We start from the raw sequence: 23,462 nt of genomic DNA on the forward strand, positions 1-23,462 counted from the left end.
AACCATTAAAAGGAACAAGCTCTTAATTCACATAACAAAATGGGTGAATCTAAACACATACTGCTAAGGCAAAAACCAGCATGGAAAAACTGCTTGCTTTTCAACTCAAGAGTTGACAAGGATTTGGGAGCTATACAGACATCTGCTGTTTCACAAGATCTTATGGGGGCAGCTGGGACCCCTGCTTGGAGATGATGCCTCCCCTCCCAGACAATGTGGCACAGATGCCCCATCTGTTAACTCCTTGGATGATTCCCAGTTAAGATATTCAGAGGTTCTTGTAGGGTCTGTTTCTGTGCAGAAATGTAGGGCACTTTTTTTTTTTCCTGTGGAGTTTTAGTACACACATTCTACCAAATGATACTAAAGTATTTTTTAACTGTAAGGTAGACACACATGAGCACGAAATCTTGTTATTAAAAGGGAAGAATGAAAAATATAAATTAACGAATTGAGTCCAGCTAAACTACTGGTTTGTGGGAAGTAGTAATTTGATCTTTTTTAATGTTAATTTCAGTGTCATTTGTCACTTTTTAATGCTTGTCTGCTAAGAGTCCAGACGATCGTGACAGAGTAGATCTTCCACCCAAAGTCCCTTGACTTGATAAACACCCTATGACCCAATTTGGAACATGTTAGTATTGGAGTCCAGTAATATAGGACACAAACACCAATTTAATGATCCTCTCATAAAACAAAATGCAAGTGATCCTATTATAACTTGGAAGAAAAGTAACGCCCCCCAAAAATTCAGTCAGTGTTACTTGTTTGCCAGTCGGTTGTGGTTAGCCAGATTGTGTGACTCCAATATGGATTACTTGATATGGCAAGACCTCCACACCCCAATATCAAGCTGTTTTTAACAAACAGCCTAGTTTAGACACCCCAATAATGTACAGATGATATCACCAGACCAAGGAACTATTGGACTCGAAATCTCAGCAGATGTAGGGCACCTAACCTGATCTATAGAAAGAATTTTCACACACTACAGAAAATGTAGACCGGAAGCAAAACAGCCTTAACACTCCCATGCTGAACTTGCCTATGTTCTTTGTCTTTCCACAGCTTCAGTTCCCTTTCAGTCTCTCGATAGAAAGTACTTAAAACAGGACATAACCCAGAGAAGAGCAAGCCACGTTTCTCATGGCACTCGACCCACCCTCTCTTAAGACTGACTTAAAGGAGCTCTGTTCAACTCAAGAGAGCTCTATTCTTTGATATGCTTAAGAGATCCGGGATTTCACCTGAAATCATTCTGGTTAATAGTCACGTGAGACAGACGAGTTATCTACGTATTTCTTAACCACACTAAAGGCAGCAAAGTGAATCTGACGGTTACTAGCATAACAGCTATAGCTCACTCTAAGAGTAAGCCTGCCCACACACACCGAGCAGCCAAGTAAAAAGCCTACAACTCTCTAGAAAGTTAAGTGGCTCTTAAAAGAGCCTTTGGGTTACAAAAGTCTGAATTTCTTTACTTGGAACTACTGTATTTACTGACAGCCTTGGTGCCCTCGGACACTGCGTGCTTGGCCAACTCCCCAGGAAGCAGCAAGCGCACTGCTGTCTGGATCTCCCTGGATGTGACGGTCGAACACTTGTTGTAACGCACCAGGCGGGACGCCTCCGCTGCAATGCGCTCAAACATATCAGTAACAAGTGAATTCATAATACTCATAGCCTTCGAAGAAATACCAGTATCCGGATGAACTTGTTTCAGTACTTTATAGATATAAACTGAATAGCTCTCTTTGCGATATCTCTTGCGCTTTTTCTCCTCCTTTTTCTGAGTTTTAGTCACGGCTTTCTTATAGCCTTTCAAGGAACTAGCACTGCTCTTAGAACCCTGCTCCGGCATGGTTAACCCACAACTGTAAGACAGAAAACCAGTGGCAGTTGCTCTGTTGAAGCGTGATATTTATATGCGCGGAGCTCAGATGACGTATTGGGCAGCTCACATCTGATTGGATAACGGGTAGTGACGTGTATGTAAATGAGGTGATTCCAGTATGGTTCTCTGATTGGATATAAGGGTTTCAGCCAATCAAATAGTAAATCACAACCCACCGTGAGACTATAAATAGACCCCGTACCTGCTCTAACGGTATTTGTTTCCATTATAACAGATTAGTATTCTTATAGTAATGTTTGGACGTGGCAAGCAGGGTGGCAAGCACGCACTAAGGCCAAATCTCGTTCGTACAGAGCCGGCCTGCAGTTCCCTGTGGGCCGAGTCCACCACCTTCTCCGCAAGGGCAATTACGTCGAGCGGATTGGGGCCGGCACACTGGTTTACCTGGCAGCGGTGCTGGAGTACCTGACGGCCGAGGTCCTGGAGCTGGCGGGCAATGCGACCCATGACAACGAGGAGATGCGCGTCGTCCCGCGTCACCTGCAATTGGCCATCCGTAATGACGAAGAGCTCAACAAGCTGCTGGGCGGTGTGACCATCGCTCACGGCGGTGTCCTACCCAGCATCCAGGCAGTGCTGCTGCCCAGGAAGACCGAGAGCCACCGCCATAAGGTTCAGTGCAAGTAACACTTCACAAGTTGCAAAGCCAAGTGAGTAACCTGAATGTCTAAAGGAGAAAAGCCCCAAACTGAAACCAAAGCCACTCACAATTACTGAGAAACAGCTTAGGTTTAGAAAGAGACTACAGACCAGTGATTGGCACCAAAAAAGAACTCACCACAACTAACGCTAACAGAAACTCTGGACTCTGGAAGTTATGTAGCTCCGGTGACACCCCTGAAACAGTTTAACTTCATAAAATTTTTTACAACAAAACTCGTGAACTTGGGTGTACATTTTTTACATTTCAGAGTAGATAGAGCAAACATCCTAGCGGGCTCCTGGCGGGATGGGGGTGGGGTTGGAGGAGATGCCATTCTCCTTGGGGAAAGAAGCAAATTTAGGATTGTTCTGACAATGAACACAATTCCCAAGAAAGAATTAAGACGCATGATCTTTAGGGAGGATAAAGTTAGACTAAATGAGTGGATTAAAAGCAAAGAAAGACTTGTGAAGTTGCAGCTTTTGGCTTAACTCATGTTTGGAGAGCATGTCAACAGAATGTCAGCCAAGCAGCTAGCAAGTCAGTATGCATCACGGCTTCTTGTTCTCTCAAGTGCTTTATAGCAAGGGATTTCCAAGAGTTCTAGGATGGTTCTATATCCTGAAATCGCTAAGCATGACATGTTAAGCCAAAAGATAAAAGACATACTTGACAGCTAATTACATGAAAAACAGCAAACAGGTTGATAGTGTGTAGGATAAATCTCAAACAAGACATACCATTTTAATGGTAAAATACTATCAATATTAGAGTGGGTAAGTAATGTGACAAGGCAGCTTTCTACCACCAATTATTCAGGAATAGTAGGCACTGAATTCAACAGATTTAACCACTGAAAATGAAGCAAAATATTTTGTTGATCTTTTAGCACTGCCTATGAGTAAACACCCACAGAGACAACTGACAAATAAGAAAGCAGCCAAATACAAAATTTTTGTACGAAAATGAAAGCATCAAAAATTTCCAAACAAAACAAAAATCTACATATTTATAGTTTAAAAATTCCTTAAACAGTTACCAAGTTAAAATTTGAACACTACTCTTGTCTATAAACGTATACCCAAACCTATATATAGAATCGAAGTGTTCTAAAATTACGAAAACACAGTTTAAAAAAAAATTTAAAAATACTGATGAAATGTAAGAGTTTCTGGAAAAATATAAATTGCTTAAATTGAACCTAGAAAGCAGTGAAGACTAAGATAAATGGGAAAAAAAGTCGATGAGCTACCATCCTCTTAGATATTTAAGGAAAAGAGAAATCTATGGCTAAGGAAGTGGCTCCAGATTATGAAAAAATATGTATTTTTGAAGAAATATAAAATTTAATGAAAAAAGCATGCTAAGTGCAGTGCAATATGTTTTAAATAACCCATAAATCTCCATTAAATGTGAACCAACTTTGGCAGCCCATTAAAAAATTACCAAACAATGACAAATGGCGATCTAAGAATGTGAGGTTGTTTCAATGTTGAGTGAAAGCAAACAATTCACTTTATAAAGCCAAAGGGAAAAATAGTCTTGTTAAACTCAGAAGATGCTTAACATTTGCTAGTATGTTTAGTTGGATAGTTTTTGTTTCTTAGTGCAATAATAGTAGTTACTGTTAGCAGATTTTTTATCTTTTTTTTTTTTTTTTTTTGCGGTACACGGGCCTCTCACTGTTGTGGCCTCTCCCGTTGCGGAGCACAGGCTCCGGATGCGCAGGCTCAGCGGCCATGGCTCATGGGCCCAGCCGCTCTGCGGCATGTGGGATCCTCCCGGACCGGGGCACGAACCCGTGTCCACTGTATGGGCAGGCGGACCCTCAACCACTGCGCCACCAGGGAATGCCTTTATCATATTTTAATACTATTCTGGACTATGTTAGACAAATAATTTAGAAATATTAAAAGGATTCTGCTGTAACAAAAGGGAGATAAAAGTAGGTGCAAGTAACACCTGCAGGGTAATGCTTCACAATTAACTGGGAAATAATTATATTGGAAATCAACAGTTCTCTTCAGAGCCATCTTTCAGAAAAGGAGCTGTGACAAAGTTTCAAAAATAATAACATTTCAATGAGTCATTTATATTCAATGTAATATTAATTATGGCTCCTTCAAAATGCTGGTGTTGAAATTAGAACAGTCTTTAACACCATACACAAAAATAAACTCAAAATGGATTAAAGGCCTTAAATGTAGGACCGGATACTAAAAAACTTAGAGGAAAACATAGGCAGAACACTTTGACATAAATCGCAGCAATATCTTTTTTGATGCATCTCCTAGAGTAATGGAAATAAAAACATAAATAAATGGGACCCAATTAAACTCAAAAGCTTTTGCACAGCAAAGGAAACCATAAACAAAACGAAGAAACAACCCACAGAATGGGAGAAAATATTTGCAAACAATACGACCGACAAGGGATTAATCTCCATAATTTACAAACAGCTCACGCTGCTCAATATCAAAAAACCAAACAACCCAAGCAAAAAATGGGCAGAAGACCTAAATAGACATTTCTCCAAAGAAGACATACAGATGGCCAAGAGGTACATGAAAATATGCTCAACATCGCTAATTACTAGAGAAATACAAATCAAAACTACAATGAGATATCACCTTACATCAGTCAGAATGGCCATCATCAGAAAGTCTAGAAATAATCAGTGCTGGAGAGGGTGTGGAGAAAATGTTGGTTTACATTCCCACCAACAGTACATTCTACACTGTTGGTGAGAATGTAAATTGATACAACCACTAAGGAGAACAGTATGGAGTTTCCTTAAAAAACTAAAAATAGAGCTAGCGTATGATCCAGCAATCCCAGTCCTGGGCATATATCTGGAGGAAACCATAATTCAAAAAGATACATGCACCCCAGTGTTCACTGAAGCACTATTTACAATAGTCAAGACATGGAAGCAACCTAAATGTCCATCAACAGATGAATGGATGAAGAAGATGTGGTACATATATACAATGGAATATTAGCCATTAAAAAGATGAAATCATGCCATATGCAGCAACATGGATGGACCTGGAGATTATCATACTAAGTGCAGTAAGTAGGACAGAGAAAGACGAACATCATATGATATCTCTTACATGTGAAATCCAGAAGAAAATGATATAAATGAACTTATTTACAAAACAGAAACAGACTCAGAATTAGAGAATGAAGTTATGGTTACGGGGGAGAGGGGAGAGGGGGGAGAGTAGGGGAGAGGGATAGATTGGGAGTTGGAGACTGACATATACACACTGCTATATTTAAAATAGGTAACCAGCAAGGACCTACTGTATGTCACAGGGAACTCTGCTCAATATTCTGTAATAACCTAAATGGGAAAAGAACTTGAAAAAGAATAGATACACGTATAACTCAATCACTATGCTGTACACCGAAAACTAACATAACATTTGTTAATCAACTACACTTCAAAATAGAATAAAAATTAAAAAAGAATTTTTTTAAATGCTGGTGTTAATCTTTTATCCTCAGTTCATGCAAACTGTTATACGAGAAGCCATTTTAATAAGTAAAATAAAATCGTGCTTTTTGGTGATTGATAGCAGTTTTTCATTTATAATTTCAGAAAGCCATACCAAACACTTAGTAAAAGAATTGTAATATTCCACTGGAATCAGACTATGGAAAAATTGGGGAGAAGAAGGGGGGTTAAAGACATACGAAATCAGGAGAAACAAGGATAAATGAGGCTTGATGCTGAAGCCCAGAAGGGGAAATAAGTACGTCTGATTACTATCTAAATGGGTAAATGAGGAGCCCAGGGGTTAAGTGAGCAATCAGGCTCTAATGCAGTCTATTACGCAAGACGGGGGAAACTGCCTTGCTGCTGTGAGTAATGAGTTACACAAGCAGCAGCACGGACGGAATTCAAATACACAGATTTATATTCAATGCAGTACACTGAGTTTTTCTTTTTTTTTCCTACAACACATTAAGAAATCCGTTTTACTATATGAGCAAAATCACACTCAGAAATACACATGCATACAAATAACTTAAAAGTTTTCATAAACAATGTGCCACTGTGGAAGGATTCTGAGATTACTGTTCTTAATTATTCCGTTTTGTTCAACTGTTCTCTTGAGTATCCTCCTTCACAAATGGTTCATGATTTGCTGTTTGGAACGCTGAAATGAGAGGAACGGCTGATCCAAGCAGCTCATGAGGCACACAGGTTTAGCCAAGAAAGAAACTGCACTCTCTGGGCCAAAATATTCATTCAAAGAGTGGGAATGCCACCCAATCTTTCCTGGGATTCTCAGATCTGGAAATTGAAGGGACGCATTTGTATAGGTGCAGGGAAATCTGAAGACTTTAGAAAATTAATCTAGAGCCGTCAGTGGCTAATCTCTTGTTCTTAGAACAAATTAAGAAAATGAAGGCAACATCAGAAAAAAATTCTGTGGCTGCTGAGATTCCACGCTCTAAGGACTCAGTCCCAGTAGCTTTTCTTTCTGTTCTCAGGGTTATTCAGGTTACTTTTAATGTCTCCCCTATCTTTCCTTAATATATTTCAACTACGTGTTTCACTTGCAAGCACATTTGCCTGGCAAATTCAAGGGACAGCTTTCAACTTGGCACAACGAAAACCCTCTCTCCAGCACCACTGTCAATGAAATGTGTTTGGTCATTAATCTGGGTCCTTCATCTCTGTACTTTTTTTAGTACTGAAATGAAAATGGCCTTGTTTTTAATCATGGTGTACCATTGAGAGATAAACACAGAATAAGGGAGAGAGAGGCAGAGGAGAAGGATAAAATTTAGTTAAGGGATGGAATTTTCCTCCTTCTTCTAATGATATAAGGCAATTAAAAGACAAATTTAACACCAAAAAAGGAGTATGGCTGGCCCTTTGAGAGTATTTGTGGATCATCAGAACATTCTGACGGGGTCATCCTTTCTGGGTGGGGATCCATTCCATGGAGTCATCTTTTCAATCCTTACCTCTACTGCCAGAATCCATATGAGGGCAGTGAGATAACGTCAGTCTGTCACTCATGGTTCCTTCTCTTACCCAATGAGTCATCTAAAATCTTGAAATTTTATCAGACCTGGATCACATTTAACTAAGTTTGCCTCCAAGCCCTTTCTACCCAGTAGAAATAAAAGTGACACCCTCTTGTCTTTTCCATCTTGAACTTTACTTTCTTACATGGTCCAACTAAACTCATCAGTGTGTTAATCAACCAATAGTATATGACCATCATATACTAATGGCACCCAAATAACATGATGCTGGAAATAAGAGCTAAGCTTGCTGCATTCACTGAAATATAATAGTGATATTAGATCACAGTTTTCCCCTCAAAAATATCTGGCAGCAAAATTTAGGTTTTCCCAAATGAATAGTCTCTCCTCTTGTTACCATAAAGAAATATAAAAAATAAATCCTGTGTGATATAAGTCATTTCATTCCTGATACCTTTCTTCTGATTCTCCTTAATCCCAACCTCTCAGGTTCTGTTGGATTCTAGTTGGTATCTGTGTTCATTCTGGGTTATCCAGGATCTCAGATCATCTCAAGGGCCCCAGTAGGGCCTAAATCCAGTAACGAGTATTCTTATAAGAGACAGAAGAGAAGACACACAGAAGAGAAGATTGCACGGAAGATGAAAGCAGAGATTGAAGAGATGCAGCTACAAATCAAGCAACACAAAATTCCTGGAAGCCACCAGAAACTAGAAGGGAAGCATGGGACAAATTATCTCTCAGAGCATCCAGAAAGAACCAATTCTGCCAGCACCTGATTTTGGACTTCGTCCTACCAATATTACATGAGAACAAATTTCTGTTGTTTTAAACTACCCAGTTTGTGAAAATCTGTTATGGTGACCATAAGAAATACACTCTGTTAAGAGGATGAAAAGACAAGATACAGGTTCAAAGAAAATAGTTGCAAAATACATATTTGATAAAGGGCTAGTATCTAGAATATATAAAGAACTTCCAAAATCCAATAGTTAGAAAATGTTAAAGAATCCAATTAGAAAATGGGCAAAAGCATGAAGGGACATTTCACCAAAAAGGGTATACAGACAGCAAATAAGCACATGAAAAGGAATTCAATACCATATTTTATTAGGGAACTGCAAATTAAAACCACAATGAGATACCACTATTATCTCACACCTATTAGAATGACCAAAATCCAAAACACTGACAATATGAAATGCTAAGTAGGAAATAAAGCAACAGGAACACCCACTCATTGCTGTTTGTAACACGAAATGGTATGCCCACTTTGGAAGACACAGTTTCTTACAATAGTAAACATTGGCTATTTGATCCAGTAATAGTGCTCGTAGCTATTTATCCAAATGAGTTTATATGTACATTCACACACATACACACAAAATGTTTATAGCAGCTTTATGCACAATTGCCAAAAACTGGAAACAACCAAGATGTTGTTCAACAGGTGAATGGATAAATAAACTATGTTACACCCATACAACGGAGTATTATTCAGTGATAAAAAGAAATGAACTATCAAGCCATGGAAAGGCATGGAGGAATCTTAAATGCATACTGCTAAGTGAAAGAAGCCAGTCTGAAAAGACTACATACTGTATGAGTCCAACTAATCATATCATGGAAAAGGTAAAACGATAGAGATAGTAAAAAGGCCAGCAGCTGCAAGGGTTTGGTGGTGGGAGGGGGCAGGGATGAACAAGTGGAGCACACAGGATTTTTAGGGCAGGGAAACCACTCTGTATGATACTATAAGGTAGATACACGACATTACGCATTTGTCAAAACCCACAGAACTTTACAACACAAAGAGTGAATCCTAACACAAACTATAGACTTTAATAATAACATATCAATAGTGGTTCATTAATTGTAACAAATGTACCACACTAATGTAGAAGAAGAGGAGGTACATGAGAAGTCGCTGTACTTTCTGCACAATTTTTCTGCTTTAAACCTAAAACTGCTTTAAAAAATAAAGTCTATTAAAAAAAAGCCAACTCCAAAAGATTACCTACTATAAATTCAATTTATAGTACATTCTTGAAACGACATAAGAAACAGATATTAGTGGCCCAAGAGTTGAGGAGGTGGTAGCAGAGAAGTATCTGTGGCTATAAAAAGGCAACATGAGGGATCCTTGCGGTGATGGCAATATTCTATATCCTGATTAAAGCATCAGCAATATCCTGGTTGTGATATTGTACTAAGTTTTGCAAGATGTTACCTTTGGGGGAAACTGAGCAAAGGGTGCATGGTATCTCTCTGCATTATTTCTTACAACTGCATGTGAATCTACCATGATCTCAAAATAAAAAAGTTTAATTTAAAAAATTTGTAGAATGCAGTGAAAGCCATGCTTAGAGGGAAATTTAGCACTAAATGTTTATATCAGAGAAGGTAAAAGTTCTCAAATCATTAATCTAAGTTTCAATGTTAAGACATGGAAAAAGAAGAGCAAAGTAAGTTCAATTAAGCATAAAGAAAATAAAAACAAGAGGAGAACTCAATGAGATTAAAACAGAAAAACAACAGAAAAATCATTGAAACAAAAAGTCTTTTAAAAAGACCAATACAATTGAAAAAGCTGTATCAAGACTGATAATAAAAGAGAGAAGACACAAACTACCAATCTCAAAACAGGGGATAAAATAACAGACTATTAAAATGATAATAAGGGAAAAGAAACTAGCAGAATTCATCTAAGATAAATTATAGAAATTAAATATTCTTATATCTTAAAGAAACTGAAATAGTAATTAAAACCCTTCAGGAAATGAAACCGCTAGATCTAGATGGTTTCACTGGAGAATTCTACCGAATCTTTAAAGAAGAAATAACACTGATTTCACACAATTTCTTCCAGAATATAAAAGAAGATAAAATACTTCCCAACTCATTTTATGAGTCCAAAATTACCCTAATACTAAAATCAGACAAAAACAGTACAAACAAAAACTAGACCAATATTCCTTATGAACATTGATACAATATTAGCAAATCAAGTCCAGCAATGTAGATCAAAGAATGTAAGACTGGTTCAATATTCAAAATCGATCAGTGTAACCCACCATATTAACAGTATAAAGAAAAACAACATGATCACATCAGTGAATGCAGAAAAAGCATTTGACAAAATTCATCAACCTTATCTGATTAAAAACTCAACAGATTAGTAGAAGAGAAGTTTCTGTGTCTAATGAAGGGCATCTACAGATATCCTACAGGTAACACCATAACTAATGAAGAGACGCAATGCCTCCCCATAAGGTCAAGAACAAGGCAAAGATATCCATCCTCACCATTAAATTCAACTTCACATTGAAGTCCTCCATTGCACAGTCAGGCAAGAAAAAGAAAAAGGCATATGGATCTGAAAGAAGGAAACAAAATTCCTTCTGTTCAAAGATGACATGATGGTCTGTGTAGAAGAAAAAAAGGAATCTACAAACAAAACAAAACAAAAGAAACAAAAAACCTCCTAAAACTACTAATAGCTGCCAGGTACAATGTCTAAAATAATTTTGAAAAAGAAGAATAAAGTGGGAAGAATCACTCTCCCCAATATCAAGATTTATTATGTATTACAGTAATCAAGGCTGTATAGTAACAGGAAAGGGATAGATAAATGTATCAGTGGACCAGAACAGAGAACCCACAAATTGTCTCACACAAGTATGGCCAACCGATTTTAGACAATGATGAAGAGAAATACAATGAAGAAGAATAGTTTTTTCAACAAATGATGATGGAGCAACAGGCAAAAATAAGAACCTCCACTTAAGCCTCAAACCACTTACAAAAAGTAACTCAAAATGGATGGTAGAGTTAAATGTAAAATATAAATCTATGAACCTTTTAGAAAAAAATATATAAAAATATTGGGGATCGAGAGCTAGGCAAAAATGAAACCCAAACGATCCAGAAAAGAAAAAGTTGGTAAATCTCATCAAAAGTAAAAACTTTTGTTTTGTGAAAGTCCCTGTGGAAAGGATAAAAAGACAAACTATAGACATAAAAGAAATATATGCAAACTTCATATATGACAAAAGGCTCATTTTTAGAGTATATAAAGAGCTTTCCAAGCTCAATAGTTAAAAACAACAACAACAACAAAAACCCCAAACTCAAATTATCCCATTACAAAATGGGCAAAATGTCACAGAGACATTTCACAGAAGACACAGAGATGGCAAGCAGAGCACATGAAAAGCTGTTTAACATTAATAACCATTAGAGAAATGAGATTAAGACTATGATGAGATGTTAATATATACCCATTAGGCAACTAAAATTAAAAATAGTGACAAAAATGAAATGCTGGCATGAAGGTGGAGGAAAATATTTTGGTAGTTTCTTAAAAATCTAAACATATGCTTACTGTGTGATCCAGCACTCCCACTACTGAGCATCCATCCCAGAGAAATGAAAATTTACATTGACACAAAAACCTGAGGGTGAATGTTTATACCAGGGTTTTGTTTATTTGTTTTTGATTTGTTTATTTTGTAGTGGTCAAAGCTTGGAAAAACACTAATATGTCCTTTAATAGGTGAGTGTTAAATATGCTGTTGTTTATCCATACCATGGAATACTATTCAACAATAAAAAGGAACAAGCTACTGATACATGCAACAACTTGGATGGATCTCTGGGGAATTATGCTGTGTGAAAATAAAGTCAATCTCAAAAGGTTATATACTGTATGATCTCATTCATATAACATTCCAAAATAACGAAATTATAGAGATAAATTATTACTCACTTCTTGCTGATGTCCTAGATGGTCAGTAAACAGTAAACACTCCTTTGATGGAAGAACTTGAAATGGCTCTGAATAAACCCTTTGGGTTCTAGTAAAACAGCCCAATAGCCTTGCAGTTCTCTGGGCAGTACTAGAGGCAGCGAATTCTAACTTGCGGTGTTTCCCAGAAAACCTGATCCTACTACCACAGCTGGATTTTGAAGCAAACTTGCTTTAGGAACTCGCCAAACAAACACAACTCCTGTTGTAATGTCAACATTTGCAGTCCTCGCTTTTCAATCGCCTTTCTTAGAGACTCACAAAAACCCTTCAGAAAATCAGTCATTGTAACGCAACTTGCTCTCTAAGAAAGACTGATGATTTACATGGATGCCGTGGGAGGGATTCATTTATAGTCCATATATTCAAATGGAGTTTTGAAACAACCAGGTCTGATTGGAGGATGATTATAGTAGAATAAAAGTAAAAGTAGGACTGCCAATTCAACTCTCTGATTGGATAAATGCCTCCCTGACATCAGCCAATCAGAACACTAACCACACCTTATACCTTAGTCAAGTAGCTAAAATAGCCTGCGGGTATTTCCCTCAATCGTGTGTTAACTCTTGTTTTTCAGCTTTCTCTCTTTTGGAGGTGGGGAGCAGGTAGGCAGAAGTTTATCGTGTCTTCTCCCTGGCTGGCAAGGAGCGAGTCTGCTCGGAGCGAGGGTCGATGCAAGGCCTGGCAGACAACATGGCAGCTGCAAGTCAGGCATCATCCTGCCTGACTCTGCACAACCATCGCCCAGGGCGGGCGTTCACTCTGATATTTGTTTTTTTTTCAGTACGCGGGCCTCTCACTGTTGTGGCCTCTCCCGTTGCGGAGCACAGGCTCCGGACACGCAGGCTCAGCGGCCATGGCTCACGGGCACAGCCGCTCCGCGGCATGTGCGATCTTCCCAGACCGGGGCAAGAACCCGTGTCTCCTGCATCGGCAGGCGGACCCTCAACCACTGCACCACCAGGGAAGCCCAGTCCGATATTAAGGGAAACCAAGGGCCACCACCACAGAGGCAAGTGCCAGTAAAGTCTCCAGTTAGCAAAGCCCAGTAAGTAATATGCATTTCTGGGGAACGGAAACAACCAACCAAAAACCAAAGGCTAAGCACACAGTTTCTGAGAAAGAGCTGTGGCTAGATTCCAAAGAACAATATACAATCTTTCAATAAAACAGTCCAGTTAAAAATGTTATCTTGACACCTTCCTTGTAAATTCTGTTTGTAACTACTCTGTGAAAGTTAGTTTTTCTTGAAATTTAGATTGTCATTAGATTTTTAATCCTGTTCTAACCTTTTACATTTCTTAAAAACCATGCTCTGGGTGCTCACTAAATTGATTTCAAGGCAGGGTAGGACACTGCAGTTTGAAAAATGCTGGGATAATTACACAGGCTTATTGCCAATAGAACTGCTCTCCTGGGCCACAGTGATTGGCCCAAAAGTAGGCAAGTGGCCTGAGCTGAGCCAGTGACAGAGCTTTCTGAGATTTTCAGCGGTTTGAACATAATTTTTCTTTCTTTTATGAGGGTGTGAATGAGACTGGAGGGGCTGAGGAAGTGTCTCCGGCCTCTTGGGAAAGATTGAGAAGAAAGGTGAAGTGAAGGGGAACAACAGAAATGAGTTTGGAAGTTTGGGGTGAGGAACGGAGAGATACATTTATATCCAGTCTCAACAGGTGTGCTTGTTCCAAAGGCTCTTATAATGTGAGGTGTCTCAGTCCACTTAGCACAAACCACCACGCTCCACTTTTCTGTCTCTCTTTTTAAAATGCTATTTCAATTTGACTTCTGTCACTAACAAGAGATTGTGTGACAAATCCAAGCCAAAACTAACTCAACACAATAAGAATTCCACATTTTCTAGCATATTGAACAAATAAGTGCATTCTGCCCTTTTTCTGTAGCAACAATACTGATGTCTTTGCTCTTTTTTTTTTTTTTTTTTTTGTGGTACGCGGGCCTCTCACTGTTTTGGCCTCTCCTGTCGCGGAGTACAGGCTCCGGACGCACAGGCTCAAAGGCCATGGCTCACAGGCACAGCCGCTCTGCGGCATGTGGGATCTTCCCGGACCGGGGCACGAACCCGTGTCCCCTGCATCGGCAGGCGGACTCTCAACCACTGCGCCACCAGGGAAGCCCCAATGTTGTTGCTCTTAATGCTTATCTTTCATTGAAAGGGAAGTGAAAATTAGAGTGAGGGAGAGAGGAGCCTGATGGCATTAAACCCACTCAAAAGCTTTAAAGTAAATGGTTGTAGTGGAAAGTAGTCAAGTAGAGTCTGAAGGGATGCCTGACATTCTTAAGGAGAACAGTGGGTATTAGAAAAAGAAAACGAAGAAAAAAAGAAAGAAAAGAAACTCCTCTTGCTTTTGTCTCCTCCAATCTAAGAATTCCAAGGTGGTTGAACTAAAAGAAGGAAAATTTAAGGGAAACGATTTTATTTTGTAATAGGTGGAGGGTAAGAGGACAGACCCTATAGCCAGGGTCAAGGGCTGGTATCCTGACTCCATTCCATACAAGCAAGTTACTTAACCTCTCTGTGAAATAAGGATAATGACAGTATTTTGTAGATTTGTTGTGAGTATTAAAAGTATAAATGTGTGTAAAGTGCTTCAAACATTGACCAACGCATAGAAAGTGTCGTATAAGTGCTCTCATAAGGAGCATTGGAAAGGGAGCAAATGGGAGCCCAAGAATCAGATTAGTAAAGGGCACACTCTATCTGTAGGCAACAGGCTAACAGAACTTTCTTGAAGATAACCCAAGAGAACCAATGAAAAGCAAGATAATTCAGTAAAGTGGCAGGATATGAAACTAAGACAAAAGTCAATAGCATTAATTATAAACTATAACCAGTTAGAAGTTATAAAAAAGGAAAAGACCAAATTTTCAAAAGAAGCAAAATATGTGAAATATCTAGGAGTAAACTGAATAAGAAATGTAAATCCTATATAAGAAAAACTTTAAATATTCCTAAAAGAATCAAAAGGAGATTTAAATAAACAAGAAGGCATCTTATACTTGTGGACAGGATGATATAACATCCTAAAGATGTAAAATTCAGTGTAGTCCCATTTATTTAACAAGATGAAAAGAAAGTTCACAGTAGAGAAAAAGGCAAATGACCCTTAAATACATGAAAAGATATTCATTTATAATCAAAATGAAGGGCAAGTTAAAACTACACTGGGATATCAATTCTTGCCTATCTGATAGTCAAAAATCCTACAACCCACCCAGCTGACAGTGCTAAGGAGAAATGGGCATACATGTGCATTGCTGGTGGGAGTGTAAAATGATATAATACATATGGTGGGAAAGTTTAGTAATATCTAACAAAGCAACATATGCCTTAACCTTGGACTCAGGAATTCCACTTTTAAGAATCTACCTGAAAAATATGATTCTACATATATGAATTAACAAAAATGTACGAAGTTGCTCAGGCAGCATTATTTGTGATATATTATAAAATGGAAATAATGTTAATGTCCATCCATAGGGGAAAGGTTGAATAATCTCCAGGACAGATTCACACTGGAGCACCTGGGAAGCCATGAAAATGAATGAGAATCAGCTTTATGTGCTGGTAGGGAAAGAGCTCCATGATATACTATGAGGTGAAGAAAGAATGCAGAAAAAATGCATATCGAGCGATACTTTTGGGTAAAGGACGGAAATTTTGAACCATGTTCATACTTCACAGGTTCAAGAAATAAAATTACATCAAAAGGAAAATAAGCAAATTCTGAAAACAGACTGACATGAATGAAGGTGACTGTATATCATATTGGTAACATGAATCCACAAAGAATGGATTATTTCCAGTGACTTCTGAACACAGTTCTCTGATGGTATATTCTTATTGGGATGCCTTCTATTTCTGTCAGAAATTAAAAAGAAAATAATAAGAAGAAAATAAATTAAAAATTTAAATCCCAGGTTTTGTAAACTAACAGAAAAATGAAGCAACTTCTGTGGGGTTCTATGAGCTAACATTACTCTGAAACCAGAATTAGACAAAGGTAGCACAGGAAAACTCAAAGCCAATCTCAATTACTCGAGCAGATGCAAAAGTCCTAAACAGAATAATATAAAATCTAAGCAAGCAGTTTATTAAGGAAAAATACCTTGTGAAGCTAGATGGTTGAACCTTGGAGTGCCAGTATACTTAAGGACTTAAAATGTCTTCCACCCACTCATTAAACAAGGGTTACGGAGCATGCACATGCCAATGATAACTGCTCTTGGCCCTGGGGAATTGGTGGCAAACCAGACAATGTTTCAAAGAACTTATGGATGTGGAAATGAACAAATAAATGAGCCAGATAATTTTAGAAAAATCATAAGTGCTTAAGAAAAAAAACCTATTGTATAGCAGATAATATGTACAAAAGTGTACGAGAGCTACTGGATTGAAAGTCTGGTTCATTCGGGAGAGGAAGGTAAAGAAAAGCTTTCCAAGGAGAAGGTTATGTGAGCCAGACCTGGATGAGGGAGTTACTAAATGCCATGCAGAGGAAAGGGCAAGACCGACTGAGGGATATAGAAGAGCATCATCAAAGGCCCTGAGGTGTGGCGAGAATGGCCTCTTTGAGTAATAAAGAGTCCAGTATGACTAGACAACACAGGCGCACAGTGGGAAGACTTGACTGGATGGCAGCTTGGGGATGGTTGACGCAAACTTTTGTGTGGGATGCTAAAGAGATTGGAACCGCTAATCAAAAGGGTAGATGTTCAAAGCTTCTGAGTATGAGACTGAAATGGTCAGATGTGCGAGTTATTGAGAGACTGTTGGCACCAATGCGGATGGATTGTAATGGGGAGGCAGGGAGGTTTGAAGAAACACATCTAATGCGTTTGCTTCAGCCAGATACTTGGGATTCTCTTAAGCATTGAACTCTGTCCCTAATCCCTACAAATTGTCACTCACGGAGCCAGTGTTGTGATGGATTAGGTTCCAGTGAGAGCAAACCTGCTGCAAGGGTCAACCATTAAATTTGGGGGAATTTTGCAAGCTGGTGTTAAATAAGACCGTTACTAAAAATTAAATCGTATAAAACTACAATTAAATAAATTTGGACCAGGTAAAAATATACATCATCTTCTAATTTTTGCCAGTGTTTACTATTACCTATGCCCTTGAGGTTATTTTCGTTAATTCTGTCTAAATGATAGACATGCCATTCAACGGCTTGCTATTGGGTTTTCTTCCCAGTTCTGATTTCAGAGAAGTGCTGGTAGCTGGAAATCAGCCCGATAGGATTTTTTTACGCCATGGAAATCAACAAATGCTATGAAGGCAGGACTTAACTTATTGTTCTGGTGATTATCTAGATTTAAGTTTGGTGATTATCTAGATTTTAAAACATCTTGGAGAAAATGTGCATTAAACTTAAAAGTGTGGTGTATCTGCAGCTGTTACACGGTGAATAACCCCAAATATTAAGGACATATTTTTCTAGTATTCAGAAACTATTATCTGATTCAGCAAAGGGGTCCCTCACGTCAATGGCATCTGAGCGATGCTCTGACACAGTTTTTTCTTACTTGGTGAAATTAAAAAAAAAAAGAATCAACATTTATGTCAGGACTATATTCATTGGTCAGTGGTGTGAGTGACTTCTGTGATGAAATGGATAGTAATCAAGCAGTTATTTGCAGTCTGATTTTATGACACTATTGTGGGCAATAAAATTATAAAAACGGTAAGTAGATTTTGTAAGAAATAGCAATTCCTTTGAAATTATTGGTCTAATCTGAAAATCAAGGAGGTTTTAGCTAAAATCTATTTCTAAAACTATATGAAAATATTTAACAGTTTTTTACCTTAACCCTTGAGTGGTATCAAGGGTTTTATTAATATGTATATGTATGCGTGTGTGTGTGTGTGTGTGTGTATTTGTTTTTCTGTTAGAGCCAGTTGTTTAATATTTACCAGCACATCGCTGTCTATAACCCTCACTCCAGACATTTGAGAGAGGCCCCGAAATGAAACAAATGTATAGAGGGCAATGAGAGGCAAAGGAATACTTTTAACACTCACTTGTTCTGTAGCCTCAAACCCCGGCATGTTTCCTGAGGGGAGGGAGGCCAGATCATAGGAAAAACTCCTTTTTCCTATACTAAAGAAAATGGGTGCTTATTATTCCCATTCCAAAGTTGGAGGCTTGTTCTCAGGCTCCTGATCCTTCTATCTCAGATTTATAGAATAACAGTCATCAAAATAACAAAAACAGATGCTCTGGCCTCTTTCCAGAATATCTGGGAAAGTACTAAAGGCTAAAACAAATGGGCACTATGGAGGCATTAGTTTGTCTCTCTAGAGCTCCTCCTCTATTTGAAAAATTGCCTCTCCTATACTCCATCCAATAAACAAATCCTCAGAGGCTTTCTAAAAACGGTCCTATTGCACGAGACCATTTCAGAAGTATTAGAAGACACGCTTGGAAATAAATTTGCATGTTTGACTTAACGACAGAGAGGATCACTCATGAGAAGATTTTGCAACCTTAATAATAAGTAGAATTAAATGTCATCTACCTGGTGAGCTTGAATGTTTACCACATCTGCAAATAATAAACTCAACAAAAAAAATATATTATGTATTATCCAATGAACTATGTGATCCAGAGCCACAAGCATATAAACAAGAAAAACACAGTTAATTACAGCTATTATTATGGAAACTTAATTGCTCTGAAAATACTTTGGTTTCTGATGATCTTTAATTAGTTTATCTGCAGCTGGAGTCCTTGATGACTGCCTCATAGAGTTCCTCCCCAGAATCCAAGGATGATTCAGTATTGGCACATCCATAAAGGTGATTCAGCAAATTAGCAAGTCAATACTGATAAAGCATTATATTCAAAACAATGGTTACTAAAAATGCATTTGAAAATACTCTCTATAGTTACTGTACAGTTAAAAACTTTTGGTAAACTGAAGATAATGGCATAAATTCTAGACGTTGTTGAATTGGATACATCCCCAAAGAAAACCCAGCATCGTATGTCCAGTAGTGAAATAATAGTTTTACTGTCATTAGAGTCAGGAACCTGCCCCCAAAAGTCCCTGTCACCACCATATGTCTTATTGTGAAATATTAGACAAAGATAGTAGGCACGGAATTTAACCATGGTCAACTCTAAGCCAATTTCATACTTTTGGATGACTTCATTGCAGATCTAGTGTGGTAGCCAGTTTCTAAGATGGCACTCCATTACCCCTACCTCCTGGTATTGGCACCCTTGAGCAGCCCCCTTCCCACGTTGTACGAGGATTAGTCTATGGGACCCAGAAAATACAATACAGCAGAAGTTAGAATATGTCACTGTGGAGATTAGGTTATAATAGATAATGCATTTTCTTTTAGTCACAAAGTAGGAAAGAGAATCAAGGGAGCAATTGATTGATTCCCAGCCATAGACTGCCAATAAAAAGAGATACTTTATCACAACTTTTCTTTTACAAATTCACAGTAACCTAAAAAGAATCTTTGATTTGAATGACAGGGGGTCTCCCAAAGCTATTCACCAAGAATATCACCAACAGAGGAACGCTTGATGCCTCTGGCTTCAGAGGGGATGCGGGTATGGAAGTGGATCTATCTTAGCACCTCCTGCAGGTAGGCAGAGCAGCTGGGCCCAGCGGGATCTGGCAGCAATATTACCATTTGAGTCTTGGTTAGGGCACTCATGGAGCTATGCTAGGGTATTGGAGTAAAGTACAATTGCTTATGCATTGTGACAGCAGCATAGCTCTTCAGAAAGGAGAATAAATACATAGATCATAGTGGATGAGTGGGTAAATCTTATTTTAGGGCTTATATTTCAATGATGTAAGGAGCTAGGCTTAAATGCCGATGGGATTAGAAGAGGCGGAAGGAGGCATGTAAACTTTCAGCTCTCAGCTCAACTGTCTGATGGGAGTGTATGGCCACAGGATATCGGCAGATAACACCACACCTCCAAGGCTGTGTAAATTCTTCATACATCTAGTTAGGAATATTCTTCCAAGAAACTTAGCATATATTGACATTAGAGCACCTATAACATGGGATCCACAATACCAAGCCAAAAAGATTCCAAAAATTGTGTTAAATGCCTTTTTTCCAATTCACCAACAGTATTGAGAACCCAGAGCTGGTCCTCATCCCCATTTGATTCATTTTTCTTCTCCATAAAAATTAATTCTGCTCTGGCTTATGGCTCTTGAGACAGCAGACGAGTGAAGTATACGAACATTTTGCTTTGGGTAAATATTAGAATGTAACAACTTGGATATGTAATTTTGATATATTGGTCGTCAATTTTCAAGTTTGAGAGATAATTTATATTTAAATGTTTTTAAATTTATGTACATAAAATCTTCTTATTCCACTGAGAGGGCAAATATAAAAGATCCATGATTTGAAAAGAAGCCTAACTATGGAAAAAGCAAAGCTCTACAGCAAAGCCCTTCACTAAGAGCTGTAGTGAAATCACAGGTAACTGCAGCGTGATCATGGTTTATCACATTAGGTTCTAAAACTAAAGTGAGAGTAAAGTCAGATTTATAGAACACATGCCACATAACTGATAATGAAATTGTCTTTTTTGCAAGCACCCATTTTATTAAAAACTTGATATCCTTTTTACTTAAAATAAACATAATTTATTGATGTCTCTGACGTAACCTCATTTGAGAGGGAAGTGATGAGAGAGCTGTGAAGTAGGGGTGAGATTGATATATTATTATCCCTCCTCAAAAAGCCCCAGCAGGCACAAAGACCTCAATTCTTCTCTTAGAACTAATATTTTATACAAACGTATTTATAGATTTTGTGTTTGCTTTGCTTTAACAAATTGTTCCTAAAAGTATTTGCTCATTTTTTTTCACACCAGTGCTATAGTTCCTCAGAATACTCTTCTTACCTTTACAAGTCATTTTATCATCTTAAGTTGCACATAAAAAAAAAATCATTTCTTGGGCTTCCCTGGTGGCGCAGTGGTTGAGGGTCCGCCTGCCGATGCAGGGAACACGGGTTCGTGCCCCGGTCCGGGAGCATCCCACATGCCGCGGAGCGGCTGGGCCCGTGAGCCACGGCCGCTGAGCCTGCGCGTCCGGAGCCTGTGCTCCGCAACGGGAGAGGCCACAGCGGGGAGAGGCCTGCGTACCGCAAAAAAAAAAAAAAAAAAAACCATTTCTTTACTTCGTTGTCTTCCAATACAAGTTTCTGAAGCCCATTATTCAGTAAAGGGGTACTATATTTTTTAACACCAGTCATTTTAATATTGACTTGATAGCAGTTAGTCTATTTTTTTCCAGGAAACAAAATTGTGTATATATAACATACAAAATTTACACAGAAATTTTAAATAGGAGTAGACCATAAAAATTACATATAGCCTGAATATGTTATTTTCAATAATATCTCCTTCCCAACCCTGTCATTCACTTTTTATGTTATTTTATTAATTTTCTCAACTATTTATTGTTATATTTTTCAAATATATATTTGAAAGAATAGTATGATGAACACCCACATTGACACATTATGGCAACTTCAATTTCAGTATGCCTCTCCTAAGAGAGGATATTCTCAGTATCATTCTCATATCTAGGAAAATTAACAATATTCCCTAGTACCTAGTCTATTTTCAAATTTGCCCAATTTTCTGAAATTTTTTTTTTTTTGCGGTACGCGAGCCTCTCACTGTTGTGGCCTCTCCCGTTGCGGAGCACAGGCTCCCGGCGCGCAGGCTCAGCGGCCATGGCTCACGGGCCCAGCCGCTCCGCGGCATGTGGGATCTTCCTGGACCAGGACACGAACCTGTGTCCCCTGCATCGGCAGTCGGACTCTCAACCACTGTGCCACCAGGGAAGCCCCTCTGAAAAATTTTTATAGCTGGTTTTAGTTTTTGTTTGCAAATTAAATGTAATATTTGTGCTGTTGGGGCCCAGGGCAGGCTGCCCCAAAATATGCCTCAATGGCATATTGATTATTTTTTTAAATTGAGGTATAGTTGATTTACAATATTAGTTTCAGGTATACAAGATAGTGATTCAGTATTTTTATACATTATACTCCATTTAAAGTTGTTATAGAACATTGGCTATATTCCCTGTGCTGTACAAATATCCTTGTAGCTTATTTATTTTATACATATTAGTTTGTACCTCTTAATCCCCTAAAGCTCCTCCCCCACTTTCCCTCTCCCCACTGGTAACCACTGTTTGTTCTCTATATCTGTGAGTCTGTTTCTTTTTTACATGAAAAGATGCTCAACAAAACTAACCATCAGGGAAATGCAAATCAAAACGGCAATGAGATATCACCTCACACCTGTCAGAATGGCTGTCATCAGAAAGACCACAAATTACAAATGATGTGGAGAAAAGGGAACCTTAGTGTATTGCTGGCGGGAATGTAAATTGGTACAAACGCTATGGAAAACAGCATATGGATTATTTTGAATTAAAGTTACTTGAGAAACAGCCAGTGGGAAAAAAAAGATTAAAAAATCCACTCTGATCCTCTACTTTCCCCCTGAAAGCGGAAAATAAATCTTTCATGTAAAGATACCCTCCCTGTACTAGGAGGGTAGACTATATACCACCAGAGTTAGGGAATTCAAGGCTAAGAAAGCTGTATAAACAAACTTTGTTACTCTTCGTTAGTCAGCTACCCCAAGCACAAGTCCCTCTGTTTTGTTAAATCTTCACAAATAATTGTTTCTTTGTCTAAAAATGATATATAAACAGCCTGCTTTGAGCATTTGGGGTTCCCATGTCTATAAGAACCCCAATGAGTACGAATTAAATTGGTGTTTTTCTCTCCTGTTAATCTCTCTTGTGTCAATTTAATTATTAGACCAGCCAAAAGAACTTGAGAGGGGTAGGGGGAAATTTCCTCCTCCCTGACAGGGCTAAAAACAAACCCCCCAAAATCCCCCAAAAAGTCTGTTAAATTCAAAATTTGCTAAAAGGGCATAATTAATACTTATCTTACATTAAAAAAAAGTGCTTAGTAAAACAAGACTAATAGGATTCTTAACATATGGACCAAGTATATCTCAACCTAAAGCCCAATATCATGTTTGATGGTG

General features: G+C 38.3%; 2 protein-coding genes and 1 pseudogene across 3 annotated transcripts in view; 1 reads left to right on the top strand and 2 right to left on the bottom strand.

Moving 5' to 3' along the window:
* Positions 1 to 23,462, bottom strand: part of SLC17A1 (solute carrier family 17 member 1) — a 218,727-nt gene that overhangs the window by 104,759 nt on the left and 90,506 nt on the right. The gene's annotated exons all lie outside the window — the stretch shown is intronic.
* On the bottom strand, positions 1,478 to 1,861 carry LOC114906954 (histone H2B type 1-A-like). Its single transcript, XM_029241974.1, has one exon. It carries the CDS (start codon positions 1,859 to 1,861, stop codon positions 1,478 to 1,480), a length of 384 nt encoding a protein of 127 aa, XP_029097807.1.
* Positions 2,148 to 2,542, top strand: LOC114906952 (annotated as a pseudogene).

The sequence above is a fragment of the Monodon monoceros genome, unplaced genomic scaffold (genome assembly GCF_005190385.1).
Source record: "Monodon monoceros isolate NGI ecotype Baffin Bay Population unplaced genomic scaffold, NGI_Narwhal_1 Super_Scaffold_3, whole genome shotgun sequence".
Lineage (NCBI taxonomy): Eukaryota > Metazoa > Chordata > Mammalia > Artiodactyla > Monodontidae > Monodon > Monodon monoceros.

Excerpts from the sequence above, each read along its gene's own strand:
- LOC114906954 (XM_029241974.1), bottom strand. The coding sequence starts at position 1,861 with ATGCCGGAGCAGGGTTCTAAGAGCAGTGCTAGTTCCTTGAAAGGCTAT.